Consider the following 24,986-nt stretch of genomic DNA (forward strand, 5'->3'; position numbering starts at 1 on the left):
TTTACTTAATCAACTATTACCGATCATCAGCGAGAAACTGGCAAGGCTGGCAAGGTGATAGTTGTGATTGTGTCCCTCTTGGTTGCTCTCATGGAGGATCAGGTTAAAGAGGCAGCAAAACTCGGTCTGTGTGCTGCACAGCTTGGCGTGCACAATGATCGAGAAATCATGGAGGGGTATTTCATTGTTCACAGTTAATGGTGGAGGACTCGTGTGCAATGATTCTTTGGTTACATTCCTGATCAACCAGAAAATAAGGTATGAAGACTTAATTTAATTTAAATTATGGTTATCTGGTGGAGGAGTTATTGAGTTTGAGAGGAGTGAGGGGCACTTAGAAGTGATTGGAAAAACACCGTAGACCCTAGCAGACTCTCTACAAAGCGACTCTCTCTATAGGAGATGGTACCCGCACCTCTAGCGGGCTCAAGTGACCAAGTTTAACTCGCTTGTTTTTTGTTCACTCTTTAGAGTGAATTATAGTGGAATGAAGGGGGGAATATTAAGCCAAAACTGTTACCCCTTCTTGTCCGTTAAGTTTCCACATTAAACACATGATCGCTATTGTGAAATTATCTGTATTGGGTGGCCTATAAAATAAATACCCCAGTGCTGTTTTAATAATTTTTCTTCAACTAGTCATACTTTCATTTTGTGTCAGATTATAGAAACACAAAATGTGCAGGACTAGGTGCTGCAATTGCTTCATTGTCGAATGCGGCATCCATATAATATTTATAACTCAAACTACTGATCCACGTGTTCAACCGTGTTGATATGATTGGTTACATGATCGTGACATTGGAAACCAAGGTGATTTTAAACTGCAGGAATGAGATTGTATCCAATTTTATGGAGCAAATACTCAGCAATGGGGTTGAATAATGAATTTGCACCCCAGACAGCAGACGGATCCATGCCAAAGTCAGTGGCTTCGGTGCAATCTAGTCGTCTGGTAAATGGCTTGACTTAAAACATAAAACATACAAACAACATATAATTAATTAGAGAAATTTTTTTACACGTCTATTTAGAACCCTACACTGTAAAAAATTTCGCCGTAATTTTACGGTAAAGTACTGGCAGCTGGGGTTCCAGCAGTGAACCGTAATTTTACAGTTTCATTACCGTATTCTAAATTACGGCTGTTATGTAAATTAATAGTAAAATACCGCAAGCCTGTTTTAGCTGTGTACCGTAATCCTATGGTTTCATTACCGTATTCTAAATTACGGTTGTTCTTTAAATTTACGGTAAAATACTGGCAGCAGGGTTTCCAGCTGCATACTGTAATCCTACTGTTTAATTACCGTATTCTAAATTGCTGCTTTGTAATTAAATAATAGAATGGCAAAGATAAGATGAGGAACCATAAAATTACCAAATAGGTTTGTGCAAAAATAACCCAGTCTATAGACATATTTAAACAAATTCAAGTTTATTATAATTTTTACACATCAATTTTGAGGTCATTGAAAAAACTTTTGTAAAAACTTGGGAAAAATGGGCCAGGAACATTCCACAAAGAGTGACTAGCTCTTAACAGGAACAGGTCAGGTAGTCTGAAAGATAAACATAAAAAAAAAACTTTGTAAGCAGTGTGCTAAAAGTAAATTTAACACTACACGTGGCAGTAATAGTGTGTCTCTCATCATTTACTCACGCTCATGTTGTTACAAACCTGATTAAATATTTTTGTTCCGATGAACATGAAGGAATATATTTTGAGAAATGTTTGTAGACAAACCGTTCATGAGCCCCATTCACTTCCATAGTATTCTTGTTTCCTACTATGGAAGTGAGTGGGGCTCATGAACGGTTTGTTTACAAACATAACTCAAAATATATTCCTTCGTGAGTGCAAAAGTGAGTACACCCTAAGTGATTCCGGTAATGATGCCATCTTGGACTCAAGAGTAACTGCACAACATACCCATGTCAACGAGTGCTCACTACGTTAAAACTCGTGTGAATCATGTGAGTCCAAGAAGGTGCCGTTACCGGAAGCTAGTTAATACAGTTTATAAAGTTTAAAATATATTTCTTACACAATCACAACCATTACCCCAGAAGACCTTTATTAACCTATTGGAGCCGTGTGGATTACCTCTGTGAAGGATGAATGCACTTTTTTGGGGTTAAAAGTCAGAAAATGTTCCCTGATCCCTGGACATTTACTTAAATAACTCTAGCATCGGCTCGAAGTTAAAGCTATAGTTCATCTTAAAATTTTTTTTATGTTTATCAGCTTACCCCCAGGCCATCCAAGATGTAGGTGACTTTGTTTCTCCAGTGGAACACAAATGTAGATTTTTGAGTCCAACCGTTTCAGTCTGTCAGTTGTATAATGCAAGTTGATGGTAACAAAATCTGATATAGAAAAAAAAAACATGCACAGACAAATCCAAATTAAACCATGTGGCTTATGACAACACATTAATATACTAAGAAATAAAACAATTGGTTTGTGTGAATAACCGAACAGTATTTATATAATTTTTTTAACCTCAAATGGCACTTTTCCATTGCATAGTACCCCACGGTTTGGTTTAGTTTGGGTCGGGTCAGCTTACTTTTGGGAGCTTTTCCACTGGGTGCAGTGCGTAGTACCCGATACTTTTTTCGTACCACCTCGGTTGGGGTTCCAAGCAACCCGAGCTGATACCAAACGTGACGCGAAAACACGAGCACGTCAGCATTATATATGCTTAAATGCAACTTCAATGAGGCTCAGCGCAGCGCATTCGACTGAAGCCACGGGTCAGGTGTTTATACAGAAACTGTCATGTGAGACATAGGTAGTGATAATCGCGATGTGCAAACATCTATTTGTGGTGGCCAATTTTAATTTTGTGGTGGACTGAAAAATAAATAAATGTAAGGGAATGTACAGCGACACTCTCACTTGTATGATGTCACAGCAGTAGGCAGCGCAAATATAACGAGACGCCTATAATCCCTCCCACTCCGAAGTGTTACTAAACTCGATGGAAAAGCTAACCACACCAAAGTGAGATGACCCCACCCAAACTAAACTAAACCGTGGAGTACTATGCAATGGAAAAGTGCCATAATACAACACTATCCCCTGAGCAATACGCGCATTCACATTACCTTCTTATTCATCTAATGTTTAATAGCGGGTTGCCACCTACTGTATGAGGGCACATATACACTATATGGGGTTTCCAATACAGTTAGTGGTGGTATGCACCTCGCAACCCGCTATTAAACATCGCAGTGAGCATGATGTTTTCTCATGATGATGACGACTCACCTGCAGTGTTATTTGTAGATCTAGTCTCGAATAAGCAATGTGACATGGAACCAGCCTTTGCAGACATACTGTTAGGAAAGGTAAAAACTAAAGTTAATATCAAGTTAGACACCTGCGTCCATATTTATCAAGCTTCTCAAAATGCCATTTTAGTAGAGTGCTGAGAATACATGAAATGTACTCCTACTTTCAAACTTAAAGGGATAGTTTACCCAAAAATAAACATTTTGTTATCATTTACACAGCCTCAAACCCTGTTTGAGTTTCTTTATTTTGTTGAACACAAAAAAGATATTTTGATAAATGATGGTAAGCACACAGTAGACTGTACCCATTGACTTCCATAGTATTTATTCCTACTATAGAAGTCAATGGGTACAATCTACTGTGCGCTTCATCATTTATCAAATTATCTAATTTTGTGTTCAATGGAGTAAAGAAACTCATACAGGTTTTGAACAACATGAGTCTGAGTAAATGATAACATAATGTTTATTTTTGGGTGAACTATCCCTTTAAGTTTGAAAGTGATTTGATTTGTGTGAATGAGCTGTGTTCTGACTTCGCTCAAACTGTACATCAAGTCAAAGTGAGGTCTGACTATTTCATTAGTTATTGCGATTTCATTTATCCATTGCATTATAAAGACCAACATGCTATTTCACTTTTGAGCACTTGACTTGTGTTTGGTTCTGGTGGCTGTGCAAATATAAACCAAGTAATACTTACTCTTGTCTTTAGCCAACATAAAACATCAAGACACACCAAGAAAGGGATCTGAAAGAAGTAACCATAAATATACGACAGTTATTAATTCAGAATGGCCTTTAGCTCGTTTAAGTTTACTGTAAAACGATAACGTTGTTTTTCATAAGAGGGACCTGTTGAACAAATCCCATATTGCAATACCTGCGTTATAATTAACTAAACAATGTCAAATACATTTAACAACAAGCACAACACATTTTTATAAAAGATATATAAAAAAACAAATAAGTTAAAAGATCTCCACTAACGTAAGCTCACGAGCTCAGTCAATCTAGGCGGGAGCTGAACTAAGCCCACATTGCAATACTTGGAGAAAACTTGCGTTATAATTAACTTAACTATGTTATATACTTTTAAGAACAAGCATAACACATTTTTATAGAAGATATAAAGACAAATAAAAGATCTCCATTAGCTCACAGCTGCGCCGAGCTCAGCTCACCCCACTCGGCGCTCGAACGACACGAACCAACGGTCAACATCAAGGTTTATTATATTAGACATATCGAAATATACTGACAACTGAATAAACATCACTGTGAACTAATTTCAGTAAAGTAACCACGAATGTAAAGAAACTTACCTCATAATACCACCGAAACACTCGTCTGAGGAGAACAGCGGTTAATCCAGATTGCGCGTCTCCTGGTTTGAATAATCACGTGATCAAAGCATTCGGTATACGGACACGCGCCTTACGCGCCTCCGCCAATAATAACATAATAAAAGTAAATAAAGATATAAAAGATGAAAGTAAAGTGCTTCTTCCAGTGCTGCTTCCAAGAAAGAAAGTTGCCTGTTTAGAGCCAACATAGAATATTTATTTAATAAAAAATAAAAACAGAAATATTAATCGACTTTTAATCAAACTAAAGGTTTCATTATCGTGCAGTGTGTCCTCAATATTATTTCTACGTATACGTTCATACAGATTTTGCCCGGTTTATTGAATGAACAGACCTTTTATGACATTATTTATGGTTATATTAAAGGAGTTATGCAGTCCAAAACAAACGTTTACTGTACTGGAACACATATAGGATTTTAACTGTTCTTTGCTAGAAGTTAACTTTGAATTGGAACAGTACTTGGCCATCTACTGATGACGTTTCAAAATTATTCAGTCTTTATAATACAAGTCCAGACAGAAAATGCATATTAATAAGTGGCCAACACATACCACTCAGTAATTTCAGTGCAGTTCCTCCCCCACGCTCACCACTCATGCCAATAGTCATGCAACCATTTACGGCAAGAAACTGTAAATTTATAAAACAGTTCACTACCGTAAAATTAGGCCGTAAATTAACGGTAATTTTTTACAGTGTAGGGATTTGTCATTTTTGAATGAAATGGTCTATTTTTGAGCCTGTATTAGACGAAAGTACAGATTTTGAGGAACAACTAATTGTATGGAGATTGTTAATGGAAGTTTCTGAGTCGTTTGTGTTTTATTTTTCAATATGGACCTGCAAAACGTAACTGTAAAGTTAATAGTGGAACTTCAGCCTAAACGTTAACATATAGCATTGACTAGCATAGCCTATAGCGCTAACTCAGCAGTCACAACTTTGTTTTTAGCATTGTAAAAACTTTGTAAATTATTTAATGTGTAGTTTAATGTTGGGGCGTACATCTCGACGGTGACATCACAGTCGATGTTATGTTGAGATTGGCTTTTTTTCCAGCTGTCTTTTGCGTGCATGAGGTTTACATAAAAATAAGGGAAGCAACGCGTTTGAGGCTCACGATATGTTATTACCATGTACAGAGCTTTTGTTATTCATCTATGCCTAGTAAATACATTCAAATATGCCTAGTTTTACATTCTACGGCACCTTTAAGTGCTCATATTAACCTAGAAAAAATTAAAAAGATCAACCCAGTAACTAAGTTTTGGTAAACCATTCTCTGCAAGCATGTGAAAAAATAGATATTTAAAATTTGGCTCGCCTTGTGATGTCAAGAGAGAATCTTATAATAATACAATGGCACTGCCATTTTAGTGCAGAGAGAGAGAAAGAGAGAGAGAGAGAGAGGAAGAATAATTGACAGCACAACTGAGTTTCAATTTTAACAAAACACCATTATGCTGATCAGTGTTTGCATTTTATGCGCTCATTTGCATTTAAAGGGACCCCCCTCCCCTTTTTGCTCACACATACAAAGTGGCAATTTTAACATGATCTATATGGTATTTGAGCTAAAACGTCACATATGTACTCTGGGGACAACAAAGATTTATTATTATTTATTATCTTAAAAAGTCTTGAGAAATGTCCTTTTTAAAAGATCGGACCATTAAGTATCTCTGTTATTCTGGCCTCCAGATACAGTAGCTCAGGTTTCCTCTTTTAATGTTCAGTAAGTCTGTGGGGTTTTCACTCATTTTATTATTCAGTAAGCAGCAATCTTAAGTCTAAATGCCTCGAAACATAACAGCACTTCTCAATAAGTTTGATCTCAGGTATCATTCAATGTCTGTATAACACAAATAATGCAGGTTGAGTTGTGACCTGAATACTGTGATGCTACGTATAAACAATTGACATACACTCTAAAAAAACAAACGGTGCTATATAGCACCAAAACAATTGCTTTGGATCGTAACGATAGAAGAACCATTTTAGTGCCATATAGCACCGGTGAAGAACCAGTGAAGCACCAGTGAAGCACCAGTGAAGTACCAGTGTAGAACCATATAGGGGCCATATAGCACCACATATGGTTCTACATAGCACTATATGGTTCTACACAGGTGCTTCACTGGTGCTTCACTGGTGCTTCACTGGTGCTTCACTGGTTCTTCACCGGTGCTATATGGCACTAAAAATGGTTCTTCTATCGTTACGATCCAAAGCAACTGTTTTGGTGCTATATAGCACCGTTTGTTTTTTAGAGTGGTTATTGTCCTTTTAAGCATCAATTATGTCATTCACAAGTTTGCATAGCAGCACACACAAGTGTTAGAGGTCTGAGTTTCAGTTTTGTTTTTAGTTCTGTGGTATAAACAGGGTGTGTGAAAAACAATATTTGTCCATTAGCTTTTAATAGATTCTTTCCATTATTAACACTGACATTACCTCGACTTTGTGCAGCTAGTGACAAATGAATGTGGTTTTACTTTTATTTGATGCTTTATGAAAAAGTCACAAACAAACATTTGTGTAAAGAAATGCATGTAAGTCTGATGTAAGTGTGATGCTTCATTTGTAGATTCTATCTAAAACATTTGTGGTTTGGTAGAGCTGTGCACTTTTCTTACATCAGTCCCTCCACTGTCCACAACAATTTGGGGGCCCCACTCACACTTTGTACTCAGTACTCCATAGCTTGACATAAAAAGCCCCCTAGAGTGGACCCCCGGTTAGGAAACTGTTATAAAGGAAGTCTTGAGGTTTAAACACAGAGTATTTATTGTTTCAGTGGCAGTCATCAGTTGATCAGTATGGAGTTGATTTCTCTTTCTCTAGTTATCTGTGAGTATTATCTTCTCTATATGGATTTGACTACACATCAATTACTGTCACATTGTCTACAGGATCAAGTCATTTACTGCTCCTGTATTTTTATTCAATCTTTTCATGCTCCTCTCAGAGTTTAAATCTTTATCTCATGATATATGTGCAACAAAAGTGGTGGACAAAGTAGGCGAGAGCATGGGCGAAAGTACCATTTTTGAATAAGGTAGTTTTTAAAGCTATTGTTTTAGGCAGAGATATATTTTTGCTGTAACTCACAAGTTTAATCTGTCAATACCAGGTGCAATTTTGAACAGATGTATAATTTGACTTCAGTATAATTTTACTTTGAACATAAGTGCGACAAAAGTAACACAGGTGGGTCAAAAGTAACACAACAGAACAAGATAGATTTTTGTGTTACACTTAAATATTCATGACTATGACCTTTTTAATATGTAACTGCAAATATATTTTATCATTTAACCTTGCAAAATAAATAATTAAATTACATCTAATTTTAATTTTCAGTTTCATCAAATGTTTCAAAGCAACCCGACAGTACAAACTTGAATTGTTGAGAATACATTTTTTCAGCAGTATGAAAACTATAAAAAAAATTAAAGAGACAGAATAAGAATTAAACAGACAGCACCCCAGCATTTATTTCCACCTCTTTCTTTTGCTCAGTTTTAACTTGAGTTCATTCCTATGAAAGGTAGGATTCATGCTCTTGAGTACGAAATTGCCGACAGGTTTTTACCGCTCATTTGAATGACGCATTTTTAATACCATGTGCATTATCTTCTGAGGTCTAGCAGCTTCAAATACAACTTAATAACGTCCTCGAGAATGCGCAGGTCATTAGACATTGCAGAGAGAGAGAGAGAGAGAGAGAGAGAGAGAGAGAGAGAGAGAGAGAGAGAGAGAGAGAGAGAGAGAGAGAGAGAGAGAGAGAGAGAGAGAGAGAGAGAGAGAGAGAGAGAGAGAGAGAGAGAGAGAGAGAGAGAGAGAGAGAGAAAGTGAAAGAAGAATAAAGATATGACATCAGGTACCCAGGTAAGGGAAGATAGAAGACAATAAACGTGTCAAAAGTATATAGCCATGGCACTCATCTCATTATATGCTCATTTAAACTATATATAGTTTATAAAATAATGTATGTTACCAGCAATACAACAATTACAACCTTACTATAGTGATTGGATTTACTAGCAGCTGACCTCATATTATGTCTGCTTCAAAAGTGCATAACTCACATGTAAAAATCATTAAACAATTCCATAAATGTTTCTTAGTTTAAAAAAGCTTTTTATTTTATTAACTTTTTGTTATTGCACTTTAATTGTAAAAATTTTCCTACAACTAGTTTGAGATTTATATTCCCTTGTCGTTTTTGAACTATACCAGAATCCCTCACCTCTCCCCACTGTAAAAAAAAGTAACTTTTACTTTAAGTAAAGTTAAAGATGGAATTTGTATTATCTGTGCCGCTAGATGGCGCCAGATCAAATCAATAACAATGACGTTGTTTAATGACGCTCTGAAGCAGCGTGGAATTATGGGATTTGTAGTCTTTAACTCAACAGCTGATGGCCATCAATCAGACGAGAACGAGAAATCATGTTAACTGATAAGGTAATCAAGTCTTATACATTTTGCGTTTAATGACATCATTTATTTCAGAATGTAAGTTTACAGCCCTTACTTCATAGTGCCCAAGAGAAAAGGCGGGTTACGATCTATCCTGGACTTGTGATCACTGAACTGAGCTCTACACAAGATGCCGTTCAAAATGCTGACGCCCAAGAGCATATTTTAATGCGTTCGTCCACATGATTGGTTTGCAGCCATAGAGGTAAAGGACGCGTACTTTCTTGTCTCTATTCTCCCCCGACACAGGGCGTTTCTCCGCTTTGCGTTCGAGGGGTGGGCTTATCAGTACAAGTTTTACCATTCGGGCTGTCTCACTCTCCCCGTGTCTTCACGAAAGTTTTGAAGGGGGATCTCAAACCCCTGAAAGAGAGCAGTGTTTGCATACTGGTGTACTACCGGATTAACACAGTGAAGTACCCCAGGATGACCAAATTTCAAGTGTCCCCCCCCCAAAAAAAAAAAAAAAATATATATATATATATATATATATATATATATATATATATATACACTCCCTGACAAAAGTCTTGTCACTTATCTATGTTGTAGAAACAACTGCTATTAACCTGACTTTTAATTAATCAATTGGTGTAAGAAATAGCTCATATGAAAAGCTAAAACCATACCAAATAATGTTTAATGCACTGAAATAAATTAGTTTCACTGAAAAAAGATTTATCATTTAATCAAGACAGAAAGGTCAAATTTTGGCAAGACAAAAGTTTTGTCGCCTATACAGAAATTGAACAAATTTTTAGGCCTATACAAAAAGATGTCAGCAAATTAAGTAATGGTGCTGTGAGGTCCAAATTAAATATCTTTTATGACTTGAAAGTAAGACGTGAAAATGAAAGTATGCGATGGAGCACCATCCTTCTGCAGAATTTGGCCTCTTTTATGGTTGGGAATATAAGAGGTAGCTAAGATTTCTTGGTATTTTAGACTATTGATGTTGCCTTCCACCATGCAGATCTCTTGCACACTCCCATACTGTATGTAACCAGACCATGATTTTTCCGCCACCAAACTTCACTGTTTTCTGTGTGATTCTCGGATCCATGCGGGCTCCAGTAGGTCTCCTGCAATATTTGCGGCAACTGTAATTCAACAGAAGATTAATCTGAAAAATCAACCTTCTGCTTTTCCAGCGTCCATCCTTTTAGCAGGTTGTGGGCCTTGGCAAATGGCACGTTTGGCCATTTTGAGACAAAATCCGACAAACTGTTCTGGTTGACACAGGGACTTCAGGTGACCAGGTCTCATGGAGCTCTGCTGCAGTGGAAAATAGGCTGGCCTTGGATTTTGAGCCAACAAACGGTCCTCTCGTGCAGTTGTCTTGAGGGGTCTGCCTGATATATATATATATATATATATATATATATATGTGACCCGTCACGGAAACCAGGGACACAAGTCGGCAGCACAAGTTTCGAGAAAAAGAATCAAAGTTTTTTTTTCAAAATTTGTGATTTTCGTTTTATTGCAGAATCTGTTAGTTGAGATCACGAAGAAGCCTCTCCATGTTTGAGATAGCAGTTTATGTATATTTAAAAGCGTACATTTTGCGGTTAGGGTTATGTTTTAACTTTAGATTTAGTCCGAGAGCTTTCTGTTTCCTCCATTGAAAACCTATGTACGGTTTCCATGTCCAGAAAGGTAATAAAAACATCATCAAAGTAGTCCATGTGACATCAGTGGGTCAGTGAGATTGTGGTGAAGCATCGAAAATACAGTTTGGTCCAAAAATAGCAAGAATTACGACTTTATTCAGCATTGTCTTCTCTTACGGCTCGAACGTGAAGTCACGTGACTGTAGTGACGCGCTGCCCTGTTCCTCAGACATGTTTGCTTAGTTTTATTTGTTTTTTCAAACTTATAGCGTGCGTCTCCCCAGACTGTAAATGAAGCTCGGGCGCACAAAACAAAAGAAAAAGAAAAGAAGCTGGGGCGGAACAAATAACAGTCAGCCGCATCGTACGTCAGCCGCGTCACTGACTTTATGGGGCGCCGCAGTCGGATGACGTCAAAGTACTGCGAGAGCTCTTCAAGAAATTTTACGGAGTAGTTTAATTTCGACTCGCTCTCGCGGTACTTTGACGTCTTGCAGCGCAGCATGAAGTCAAACTCATAAGTTACACAGAGATTTTAAATACAAAATTTGAAGGCGGGTTCATGTGTTTAACGGAACGCAAATACCGGACTGTAATCTGATATACCCTTACATGTTACGATGTAAATAGTCCTTAAATTGTATATTATATTGTATTACCAGAAGTTCATGCGAAATCTGATGTAAACAATAGACTATATATTTCACGGATTATACGCATTTGTGGACAAAAATCATTGGATGATTCACACATCTGAAACAGACTGGATTCGACTTGTGATCCCCACAAAGGTAAAAGTCCTGTTTATTTTTGCATTTTGTCATTCGGACTTCTGTAATAAAATACTACATATGATGCTAGAACATCTGTATCTCACAACGGCTTTACAGGGGGTATGGCTTAGCTTAATGAGATGTAAATAAGCCCTATTGTCTCTCCAGCCAGGGAAAAGGGAGTGTTAACTTTTTTCTTTCTCAAATTTCTCAGCATTCTCTTTCTTGAATGTGTTACATTCAAATGGCCACAACTTCTCCAAATCTTATCAGATTTCCATGTGTTACACATCGTTAGAAAGCTTAGAAACTGCACTTTCAGAATCTATGAATAACTCAAAATGCCCCAGATCCGACTTGTGTCCCTACTTTCCGTGACTGGTCACATATATATATATATATATATATATATATATATATATATATATATATATATATATATATATATATATATATATATATATATATATATATATATATATATATATATATATATATATATATATATATATCATTCAGGCTCCAGACTAACATTTTTGTTATTTGGAGCACTGTAGACTCTGACTAAAAATTTTAGGAGTGCCAGCAGAAAATTTAGGGCACACCTTGGTGACATAAAACGATATATGCATCATGCAAATGAGCGGTTAAAACCTGATTTCGCATTCCGTAGTTTTGTCACGGGGGCCCTCACATGTGCGAGTACTTGTAAAATTTGGCCACAGTCTGGAGCTCTTGGTGCCCCCTGTTGCTTGGTGCCCCAGGGCACTCGCCCAATTCCGTCTATGGATAATCCGGCCCTGGTGGTGGGCTGCTTTGGGTGAAAAGGTCCAGGGCCACTTTTTGGTCCCAGTCCACCCCTGACTCCATTACTCCGTAAAAGTACAGATAGAGCTCAAATAATACTCCATAACAAGTACACGTACAAGTTGTAAAGACAGATTTTTACTTGAGTAAAAGTACAAAAGTACTTGCTTTTAGAAGTATTTTTTATTTGTAATACTTTAACAGCTTTTGAGCATTGATAATTTTTTTTATGTTAGTTAATACCAATACAATTGCTCACAGTAGTTCAATGCGCATTAAATAATGTTAACAGATACAATTTTTAATTCTAAAAATGTATTCTCATACTGCAAAAAAATAAATCTATGGCCAAAATATGTTTAAAATATGCTAAATAGATTTTGTAAAAAGTAAAGCTTAATTAAATATATTTTTTGAATTTGAAAAAATATTATACATACAGATGGTTTATCAGCTTCATGTTTAAACTGTAATAAGTTTTTTATTTTTGTTGTTTACAGTGTTGATTTCAAACCTCCACTCCGGACAAACTGAAGGTAATTTATTTGTTATTAGGCACTTTAATTTATTTATTACACCACATTTTCATAAACTGAGTTTATTATTGTATTTCATTTTATGTGTTTTTTTTACGTTAGCTCTTTCCCCTCTCGCGTTTTAAAAAAAGTTGCCTGTAGCGCCAGCATTTTGTAGTATTTTAACAAAAGTTGAATGCCTTTCAGAAAATGTTCTTCTTTAAATATAAAAACTTACAAAATATCAAATTGTTGGACCGACCCTTTGCTTTTAAACTAAAAAAAGATTCATCCTTCATTCATTTGTTCTCTTTTTATCACCTCTCAAATATGGGTAGGTTTCTTCAAAAATAACAAATGTTGAGCAAAAACCTGAGATAATTGCCTTTTTGTGAAGGACTTTTGATGGAGATTAGATTCAGAGCGATGATTAAAACATACACAGAGTTTGAACTGTTTGGCTTTAAGGGTTGCTTCCGGGTTGTATAGATGGTTTCATCAGACGCACGTGATCAAAGTCTGGATCCGAACCTTACTTCCGGTTTCGTTTTTTTAATGGTCTGACTAGTTGCTATACTGATCTCTTGAACAAATGCCTCATCGAAAATAACAAATGTTTTGGTTTTCTAGGTAATCTATGTGTTGTTTTTTGCTTGTTATATAAATAAACTATGTTTAAAGTACTTTGTTGTTATTTATTCTTAGCGGAGTTTAATGAAGTTACGTGCGGACCGCGACAGCCGCTTGTTTATGTTGTTACTGCTGAAACCGTCTATAAGTTGGGTAAGAGCCCTATCTCAATGACGGGAAAAGAGTTAAATGCATTTACATGATTTAAAGTTAAAAATCAATTTTTCTTACCGTTCATTAATGGAGCATCTCTTTGACCCTTTGCATGAATGCTCTGTTGTACATTTGCTCCTGTATCCTGACACTTACAGTACATTCCTTACATTTAAAGTCACAAGTAAACTATATTAATAGCATAATATTGTACAGTGCCAAATATAATGTTAAGAGTGAAATCATTTAACGTTGTACAAAATAGCATCCTTATATCCAGCATGTTTTTAAGAATATATTTAAATTTTTAATATAAGATTTACAAGATATTTATTTATGCATTTGCATTACAAGGTAAACCTTTATTAAGCATGTGTGTTCCCAGCGATTCGGCGGGAGGAAGGGAACAACATTATTTAAAACACTAGTATGAACCTCCGAACGAAACACTGCGTTAATCCCCAAGGGAATTCCCAGATTTAACTAAAAGGGAATAATAAGTATAATTAACCTGTGATTTAATATACAAATTAATAAGGTTTTAACTGATTTAGCAGAATAATAATAACAATTAATTAATGCATTCGTCCAGGGAATATACTCATAATTTTACATTAAAAAGTTAATTCCGTGGCCTTTAGAAAATAACTTTACTACTGCTATAAAGTATATTACCTCAAGAGCATGTAAAACAAGATCGAAAGGCAGACAAATTGACTTTGATTTCATGAGCATTGAACACAAAAATGCAATGTGACATGCAAAACTGGTTTATTAAACTAACGTTACACTACGAAAAACACACAAGTCTAACTATACATACCAACTATATATACAAACAATAATAAATATGAAACATATATAAGAGAGAACATATGGAAAATTAAGAGAGAGTAAAAGAAGGGCGATATCACTATAGACTTAATTTCTGCACAAACCATATGAAACTCTGAGAATCGCCTTAATTAATAAGGGGCAATAACTTAGCACAGCGAATGAACAAGCGATACTTGGCTTGGCTTTTGTGAGGGGCGTGTGCGCGTATGTGAGCGCGAGGAAGAGAGTTCTGCTGAGTTTGTTGTCATGTGAAGCCTGGCTGGGTGCCGCGGCCTCGCTGTTGAGCAGCGTACCGTGTGGGGTGCTGTGAGCGACTGTGAGCTGTGAAGAATTGAGGTGCAGGCCTCGTAACCTGATCTAAATTCAACCCCTTGAAGTTAAGATGACCAATGTGAGAAACTGACGATCGAGCGGGAAAACAAGTCTTTGTTCTCGTCAGACTTAATCTGCATAGTTTGTTTAATGCAGGATGTTGTTTCAATAATAACTTGGATTAATCTTAACTGAGTTTGATATCAGTTAGAATAACATGAAACATATTACTGGTCAGGAAGTTTTAATAGGATTATTTAAAGTATAGACAAGATATTATTTAAAACACACATGTGAAGAATTGCAGGACAGATGAACTCAAACGCAAACGATGTCGGGGAAAAACGGAAAACACTTTATTTTGACAAACACAAAAACCCACGAGGGGGTACAAAACATGAAACACTGACAGATAACACTAGACTTTGACTTTGACTCTGACTTGAATAACTAGACACGAACACGAGGAACAGAACACAATGAACCTGCACAGAACTAAAGATACACTGACATTAAATAGAAGAAACCAAACAAGGTAACGAGCAGGAACAGGTGATGGGAGAAAACCAATGATTACTAATAAGCAGGAGAACGAGGGGGCGGGGTCACAAGACAAGACACCGGAGGCACATGCCACACAGAAACAAGGCATGAACCTCCACATAAGGCCTGGGACTGCCAGAACCCTTCCACCATGCCAAAATACAAATATAACATAAGACTTCAAGGCAGAGTCCTGACAACACATCAAATAATAATTTCAAAAATGTGAATTATAAGACTAATATAAACTTTATACTAAGATAAAGCAAACATCATTATAGTGTTACAAGAAAGTGCTACATTATAGATACAAACATGCAATACAAGGATATATCATATATACAATTTAAACCGCTCACTGTGGTCTTTAGCTGTGATCTTAGACAAGGACACATTTCTGTGTCATGGCTGCTCCGTCTCTTGCCATTGTTTGAAGTTTGCTTTGATGTGTTAATTTGCTTAGATTGCCGCAATAAAGACAGCCAGAGAGAGTCGATAGTTCTGGAAGTGTGTGTTGTCAGGAGATTAAGATCTCTGATGAAAGCGTCATTAGCAGACCTTGTTGGTGACCTGGGTGTTAAAACTAGGGTCGCAACGTCCGGCCAGATGTTTCAATGGGTTCGAACCCATAACCTTCGGCAGCTATACAGAAGCATTTACTTATAAGAAGGGTCTGATTAAAGCAGCTCACTTAACTTGGCAAAATGTATTTGTGTTGCTGAAAACTTTTACAGGTAAACAAAGTACAGAAAGACCAAATGCTGAAGTGACTGTTTGGCCTGATAAATATGTATTCAGAAAAGAAAATGTCACTCTCAGATGTGTCATCAATAGAGGAGGAGCCACTGGCTGGGGGTACAGCTGGTATAAAGATGATTTAGAAATTCAGCAGGATAAACTCCAGTATTACACAATCAGTTCTGTTACTGAGTTTCACGCAGGTATATACACCTGTAAAGGAACAGAGACCAGAGGATCACGATACTCAAACATCAGTAATGCAGTTACACTGACAGTATCAGGTGAGTGTAACATTCACGATTCAATATGACACATGTTCATTTCAACCTATAATTTTGTAACTTTCCTAAAAGTATGTGGCTAAAAACAATACATGAATGTATGCAAATAAATGCATCATTGTTTAGTTGAAAAATGGAATGTGGCATCTTGATTTTCATAAAGTTAATTAAATAAATACTTTTGTGGCAATTAAGAAAATAACATAGCCATAAATAAATTAAAACTAAATTCCAAACCAAAGACTTCTTTATGTAAATTTGACCAGTTTGGTACAGGAAGCACACAGTTGACGGTACCCATTAACTTCCATAGTAGGAAAGCAAATATTTATTAAAATACTGTATCTGCTTCTGTTCATCAGAATTAAGAAATGTATACAGGTTTAATGCAAAATACTGTAAGCTGAGGAAATTATAACAGATTTAAAACTATCCATTTAAATTACGGATAGTGCCTGGTAATTTGTTTAAGACATGAACACATTTAGTGTAAACTATTCATTATCAGTTTGTCAAGTATTCATTTTGAATGGAGGAAGGTATGAACATATTGTTATTTTCTCAAATTTACATTTTCATGTTTACAGTCCTCCTGAGTAAATATTTCATTATCCTTACAGCTTTACCCAGAGCTACAGTGAGAGTAACACCAGAAAGTCTTGTGTTCACTGGAGAGACAGTCAATCTGAAGTGTGAGATAGAGGAGCAGTACAGTGACTGGAGATATCTGTACAGATCATTAAACTGGACATATCTGTGGTATAAAGCCAACACTGAAGTGTTTAACTCTGAGCATTACACTGTAAAGAGAGACTCTCTCACTATCAATAGAGTTACTGAATCTGATCATAGCTGGTTCAGGTGTAGTGCAGAGATACCCGGACGACCACAAACTTTACTATCACGCTCGGGTGTTTTTCTAACTGTAAATGGTAAGCTCATTATCAATGTTACTGTAAATTAGAGAAATAGACAAGCATCTTGTGTTGCTAGTAATCAAAAACATTGTGCCAATGGTTGTCTTGTTTAGTTCAAAATGTTTTTTAAGGACCAGAAATGTTGTGTTTTATTTATTTGTTCATTTACATCTGTGATGTAAGTTTTTAACCCTTATTTCCCTTAAACTTCTTTCCTCAGCTTTACCCAGAGCTACAGTGAGAGCAACACCAGACAGATCTGTGTTCACTGGAGAGACAGTCACTCTGAAGTGTGAGATAGAGGATCAGTACAGAAACTGGAGATATTGGTGGTATAAAGACACAACTGGGACTTCAGTGTTTAAGGGAAACATCTACACCATCAGATCACCATCAGATCAGGATGAGTTCTGGTGTAGAGGAGAGAGAAATGGACGACCCTCATCCTCACAGGACAGCGATCATGTGACTCTCTCTGTTAAAGGTCAGTAATGACTGTGATGAAGCCTCGGAGAGAAGCTTCATCAGGATCTAAATGTGTTTTATTCTCGTGCAGGATCAAAACCTGAAGTCACATCAGATACTAAAGGATCTGTACTGACAGGTAACACAGTGACTCTGAAGTATCACATTGATCAGTCTACTGGATGTTGTGTAATCAAATATAATGCAATACATTGTGTTTGTACAGAGAGCCCTGTAGTGAGTGTTAATCCTGACACACAGCTGTTCAGAGGAGAAACTGTTACTCTGAGATGTGACATACAGGATACAGGAGACACTGAGTGGACATACAGCTGGACTGTAGAGAAGACAAATAACAGAAATATAATCACACAATGCAACACACAAGAGTGTAAAATCAACAACATTCAACAGACTGACAGTGGTAAATACACCTGTAGAGGAAAGATACGTGAACAAAAGACTGAGATGAGTGATGCTGTTACACTGACTGTATCATCAGGTGAGTTTATATGTTTGTTCATCATTATTAGTGTGAAGAGATGAAGTGTAACATGTTATTCATGAGAGATTGATCACTTTCAGATAAACCACAGACAGTTTTAAGTGTTTCTCCAGACCAGTGGTTGACTGAAGGAGATTCAGTGACCCTGATGTGTGAGGTTATAAATTCATCTACAGGCTGGACATTCAGCTGGTTCACTGTACAGAGTCTTAACTCAGGTAATATCTCATTCATCTCATAACAGCATTTGGTTTATTGCAAACATTTTAAGGGTTAAATCAGATTTTCACTGCTCAGTGTTAAAAACAGACTGTATGGCACACTTTTTTACAGATTATAAGCCGGTGTCAGTCAGCAGTGGAGGATTTAAAGGCATCAACACAGTGAGTTCAGTGACTGTGAAGACCACAGGAGTTTATATGTGCAGAGCAGAGAGAGGAGATCCAGTCTATCACACAAACAGTAACACAAAAATACTGTGGATCACTGGTGAGTTCATCACACACAACTAAACAACAACAATCTCTTACACTCTATGTCTTATATCATTCATTTATTCATTTATCTCTTATGAAGATGATTTTCTGTCATTTTCTTCTCAGGTGTTTCTCCTTCAGTCTCTCTGATCATCAGACCCAACAGATCTCAACACTTCTCATCTGAATCTCTCTCTCTGCGCTGTGAGGATCACAGTAACTCTACTGGATGGACAGTGAGAAGATACACAGACAAACTGAACCCTTGTTCATCATCAGACTGGAGATCTACAGGAACAACATCTACATGTACAATCAGATCTCTCTACACATCTGATACTGGAGTGTACTGGTGTCAGTCTGAATCTGGAGAGAAACTTCATCCTGTTAATATCTCAGTACACAGTGAGTCTACATGGCTGTAGTTTTCAATTGTAGATGCATGAAAGCTTCACAATCAATTCATAGAGAAAAGGTAGCAGCAATAAGCACAATTCAGTCATTTCTATTATTGTTGTTTGTTCATAGGCTACTAAGATTCAGCAAGTTCAGAAATATAAATGTGGTGTGGGTGGTTAGGGTGTTGCTATCACATTTCCTGTGTGGTTTTAGACAGCTGCCGTAGTTCAGTCAAGACATTTAAAAAACAAAACAAAAAACAAAGACAACTTAAAGGTCAAGCTTATTTAAATTCTAATATTTTATTTGGCAATTCGTTCTAAATTCCATGTCCTTTCATGAGCTCCATGAAAAGGTAAGACAGGAATTTAGCAGCAGCATTAGGGGTGACCAGAACAAGATAAATCCCCCTTGAGAGCATGAATGCAACAATGAAGACAGAATGAATTAAGTTTAAACACAAGTTAAGGGAGGTGTTGGGGAGGAAGTGGGCTGCAAAGCAGTATGCAGTGGCAGCAGAAATGTAAGCTCTACTGAAGCTGCATTTTAGTGGTACACCTTGTTTGCTCATTTGGGGTGCATGATTTAAATCAGCTGGCATGGCTGGGTTTAAATTTAGCTGAGGATGGAGCTGGACTACAATGCCTGCCTGAACTAAAGTTGCGGTTACACTGTACGTTGAGCCTGCAAATATTTGTCGGACGTTGCTGCGATTATGGACCAGCAACGTTTTTCAACATCGATTGTTGGCTTCATCCATTTGTGTTTTTCAATAGAGAAACGTACCGGTTTTCTACAAGTCACATTTCTATGTGATATGAATTCGCAGGTCAGAGTTTATCAGACTTGAACTTTAGTATGCAGCAAACTAAGAAACATTGTTGCAAGAGCTTGCATTTTTGGTCTCAAGCACATGCATGCCTATGAATGAAAGTCTATGGAATAAAATTGTTTTATTTTTATAATTTATATTCATCAGTTATTTCTTTTGTAGATGTTGATGTGATTCTGGACAGTCCTGTTCATCCTGTAACTGAAGGAGATCCTCTGACTCTACGCTGTTTATATCGATATAAAAACCCCTCTAACCTGAGAGCTGAATTTTATAAAGATGAATCAGTGGTGCAGAATCAGACTACAGGAGACATGATGATCATCCCTACAGTCTCAAAGTCACATGAGGGTTTCTACTACTGTAAACACCCAGAGAGAGGAGAGTCTCCAAAGAGCTGGATCTCAGTCAGAGGTGAGTCTATAGAAATGATCTCAAGTGATTTTGTTTGATGTTGTTCAGATAATACTACATGATAACACATGTTTCAGTTTCAGGAAATTCTCAAGTGAAGAAGTTTTGCTTCAACATGATCACTTTTCCACTGGCAGTTTGTCCCTATCTGTTAGCGACAGTCGTGCTGGTTGTCAAATACCACAGATTAAGAGGTGAAACATCTGTCTGATTTATTAGATCTTTATACTTGATAATCCAATTTATATGTAAAAATTTGTCATCATTTACTCACTCTCATGTTTCTTTGTTTTGATGAACACAAAGGAAGATATTTTGAAAATGTTTTGTAACCAAACCCCTCGTAGACCCCATTCACCTCCATAGTAGGAAAAGAATACTATGGAAGTAAATGGGGTCCACAAACGGTTTGGGTAATTAAATGATGACAGAATTTTCTTTTTTGGGTGAACTATCCCTTTAATCACCTTTTTGGATCATATTGCTTGCTTGCTTGATCATTGTGGGTGTTTAAGCCACCTTTCTTTATAAAAAGTATTTTTTAAAGTATAAAAAAGTAAACTATATATTAAAATGTAAGCCTCTATACAAAATAAAATCAGGTGAAATTGGTATCTGTTTATCTTTTATTCATGGAAATAGAAAGTCATGATGAGACAACATCGCAATAATGCGATACAACAAAATAATTATGAGTCAGATGATTGGACTGAAAATGTAGGTGTAACATCAAAATCATCCAGTTGATTTAAGTGGAGGGATTGACAAACAAGTTTATTCAAGACAAAATTGAATCGCTTTCTCTTCAAATTGTTTACCAATCAGTCATGCACGAGATTAGTAACATGTATTGAATACTGTAAATGGCATTTGATTTCATGTTAAAGTAAAACAGGTTCCAATCCATTATCCAATCCAGATTATATACATAATTTTCATCTGAATGCAAACCTTAATTAACAACATCACAGTATAACAGCTGTATATTGACTGATAAACTTTGGCTTCTATTGATTAAAAATATGTTCAAATATGTTGTTAAATTTCAGATAAAACTGTCAGTAATCTAACATTTTACTGTCAACATATAACGAAACCATTAAATCAGATGTGACTTAATGAGTGTGTGTTGTTTTCTTTGTTGCTCTATGTAAATAAATTATTGTGTAGTGAAGATGTGACTTCCATACACGAGGGGTCACTGTGGCTCCTCTGTGTTCATTATCATTTCACTGAGTCCTTCATTAATCTGATGAAACTGTTGCTTGTCAACACATTTATTTCCCTTTTAAGGTAAAAAGTTTGATTTTCCTCATTCATTTATTTCTCTGAATCAGCTGTAGATGAAAGTAAAGTGCTGTTCATGATCTCTTACTATGAGAGTTCAACACAATCTGAGTTTAAACAACACAGTCATCTACTAGATTATTGTACAGTTATAGAGGATGATGATGATGAACTCCAGCGGCTTCTTCATCTCTCAGTTTCTCCTCACAACACTTAGTTTGACCCATGATCAACATTTGTTTCTTTTTAATGTTACCTGAAAACTTCTCTGTCATTACTTGATATTCTGCTGATCAGATGTGACTGAAACTTTTGTACGCCATAAAGTGACATCATGTTGGTCTTGTGGTTGGTATGTGAGTTTTACTGAGGTATGTGGTTTTTAGGGTGTAGTTAGATGGTTGCTATGGTTGTAGCAGTAAGCAGAAATCTTTAGGTTGATAGTTTAGTAACTGTCATGATTTCGGTTTTATTGGCTGCTTTGTCTTTGTTACACTTGTGTTGTGTTTTTGTTTTGACAGCTCCACACGTGCGCGCCTTCCACCTGGTGATCTCATTATCTCTGACTCTTCTCACCGGCGTCCCACACCTGATCCTTGTTATTGCCCAATCCGGTTTGATTTAAATTCCCCTCGTTTTCTTTGTTCTTTGCAAGTTCGTCTTTGTATGTACCTGCCGCTAGCTTGTCTAGTTCCAGTCCTGTCGTGTCTCAGTTTCCTGTTATATACTTTGATTATTCTCTGTGCTCTCTGCTGCCTTTGCCCCGTCAGATTTCCCTGCCCTGCTGTCTGCCTCTCCCGATTGGTGTGACTTCTGTCAAGTCTTTACGAACTCTCAGTCAGTGGATTCTCCAAGCGATATTTTACACCTTGCGCTGTCCAGCCGCAGTGCGCACTAGCGCGTAATTCTGCTGAAGACGCTGACAGCCGCAGTGCGCTCTAGCGCGTAATTCTGCTCTTCGCTCTGACTGCCGCAGTGCGCTGTCCAGCGCGCTTACTGCTGAAGACACTGACCGCTTCTCTCTCTCTCTGTGCCCCGCCAGGAATCTCTCTGTTTGCCCGCCAGGATTACATCTCTGTGTGTACTGTTCTGTGGATGTCCTACAGCCCGGCTGTGTTTCCCACATTGTGACCATCCTGAGGAGATCGCTGTGGTTCGCATCGCTAGTGTTTATCTCTTCATCTATCCATCACACACACGGACATTGAGAGTTATCTATTATACATATTACTGATTCACCAAGTGTTTTCCCTATTTTACATTTCTACCTGATGACATTGAGTGTTCTCTTCTATACATTTTGAATTAAAAACCTCTGCGCTGGGATTCCTGTGTTGTGTGATCCTTAACAGGACGAACTTGCCATTATGGATCCCGCGGGGGTTGAGGACTTTTCTGCCAGTCAGTCGTCGCAGACAGAGCTGCAGTCCTCGCCGACGGAGCCTCATGTTACAGCCCCACCTCCATATGATGGTAATCCCTCCTTTTGCCGGGCATTTCTGTCACAATGTTCTTTGGTTTTTGAGCTCCAGCCCCACCGCTATTCCTCTGAACGCACCCGGGTGGCGTTTGTGATTACCCTTCTGGTTGGCAAGGCGCGTGAGTGGGCTACGGCCGTGTGGGATGCTCGCGATCCTTGCTGTCGGTCGTTTGGTGATTTTTGCAAGGAGATGGAGAGGCTCTTTGACCGTTCAATGCGCGGGGACGCCGCTGCGGCTCGGCTGGCTCTTCTGGTTCAGGGAGGTCTTACAGTCACCGATTACGCCATTAAGTTTAAGACCTTAGCGGCTGCCTGCCACTGGAATGAAGCGGCTCTTCGAGCGCAGTTTGCAAAGGGGTTGTCTGATGATCTCCATGATGAAGTCGCTGTTCACGATCTTCCCCCCACGCTGGATGCCATTATTGATCTGGCTCTCCGGATCGAAGCCCGGAGAATGCTCCGCAACCAGCGACGATCTCTTCGCCAGCGAACTTCTATAGACGAGGCCACCGCTTCCCCCTCTTCTTCTTCACTCCCTGTCAGGTTGGAGCCCATGCAGCTGGGGCGCATGCGCCTGTCACAGAGAGAGAGAGATAGACGCCTACAGAATTCTCTGTGTTTGTATTGCGGGAAGCCCGGTCATCTTGCGAAGACTTGCCCGTTAAAAACCCGTCGCCCTTCTATGAGCCCAGGAGTTCTGGTGGGCGCTACTACTTCTAAGCTCTCCCCTGTCTCCAGTACCCAACTCCCCGTCATTTTGTCCTTCGCTGGGCGTGATTATCCGTCCACTGCCCTTCTCGACTCTGGAGCGGAGGGCAACTTTATAGATGAAGCTCTGGTTCGCGCCTGGGGTGTTCCGGTTGTCCCTCTCCAATCCCCTTTGGATGTCTGGTCCCTTAAGGGGCAGCAGATGGCACGTATTACACATTGCACCTCTCCTGTGAGTCTTTCTGTGTCTGGTAATCATCGTGAAGAGATTGTGTTGCACCTCCTTCATGCCTCTCTCTCTCCAATTATTTTGGGGCATGCATGGTTGGCGCAGCACAATCCTCACGTTGATTGGCAACGTAATGTTATTTTGTCTTGGTCTCAATCTTGTCATGTGTCTTGTCTTGGATCTGCCTTTTCTGGTTCTGTTCTCTCTCATCCTCAGGTTCCGGCGGTCGATTTGACCGGGGTCCCGGCGGAGTATGCGGATATCGCTCAGGTGTTTAGTAAAGCCCGGGCCACCTCCCTTCCTCGCCACCGGCCATACGATTGTGCTATTGATCTCCTCCCCGGCACTTCTCCGCCTAAGGGTAGACTTTATTCTTTATTGGGTCCTGAGAGAGAGGCTATGGACCAGTATATTAATGATGCCCTGCGTGCCGGTCTCATCCGTCCCTCCACCTCGCCCGCAGGGGCGGGGTTTTTCTTTGTTGAAAAGAAAGACGGCTCCCTGCGCCCTTGTATTGACTATAGGGGTTTGAATGACATTACTGTTAAGAATAGGTACCCCCTTCATTTAATGTCTACTGCCTTCGAGCTTCTGCAGGGTGCACAGGTCTTTACTAAGCTAGATTTACGCAATGCCTATCATCTTGTGCGAATAAGAGAGGGAGATGAGTGGAAGACAGCGTTTAACACCCCTACTGGACACTTTGAGTACTGCGTTTTGCCGTTCGGGCTTTGTAACGCTCCCTCTGTCTTCCAAACTCTGGTCAATGATGTGCTGAGAGACATGATTAACAAGTTTGTCTTTGTGTACATAGATGATATTCTCATCTTTTCTCCCTCCATGCAGGAACACACTCAGCATGTCCGCCGAGTCTTACGCCGGTTGTTAGAGAATAAGCTTTATGTCAAGG

The 24,986-nt window shown here is 38.2% G+C and overlaps 1 protein-coding gene and 1 long non-coding RNA gene across 2 annotated transcripts; one reads left to right on the forward strand and one right to left on the reverse strand.

Moving 5' to 3' along the window:
• Nucleotides 1–1,417: 1,417 nt before the first annotated feature.
• LOC135733806 (uncharacterized) lies at nt 1,418–3,409 on the reverse strand. The gene is made up of 3 exons (XR_010527021.2): nt 3,278–3,409; nt 2,254–2,370; nt 1,418–1,562 (listed from the first exon to the last, which is right to left on the reverse strand). It is a non-coding gene; the product is annotated as an uncharacterized lncRNA (long non-coding RNA).
• Nucleotides 3,410–7,493: 4,084 nt separating this feature from the next.
• LOC135733726 (Fc receptor-like protein 5) lies at nt 7,494–21,369 on the forward strand. The gene is made up of 9 exons (XM_073813748.1): nt 7,494–7,524; nt 12,853–12,888; nt 16,092–16,364; nt 17,973–18,248; nt 18,332–18,457; nt 18,585–18,740; nt 18,854–19,132; nt 20,121–20,372; nt 20,450–21,369. Exons 1-9 carry the CDS (start codon nt 7,494–7,496, stop codon nt 20,581–20,583), a joined length of 1,563 nt encoding a protein of 520 aa, XP_073669849.1. The 3' UTR covers nt 20,584–21,369.
• The last annotated feature ends 3,617 nt before the right edge of the window (nt 21,370–24,986 follow it).

The sequence above is a fragment of the Paramisgurnus dabryanus genome, chromosome 3, assembly GCF_030506205.2.
Source record: "Paramisgurnus dabryanus chromosome 3, PD_genome_1.1, whole genome shotgun sequence".
In the NCBI taxonomy this organism is placed as follows: Eukaryota; Metazoa; Chordata; class Actinopteri; order Cypriniformes; family Cobitidae; genus Paramisgurnus; species Paramisgurnus dabryanus.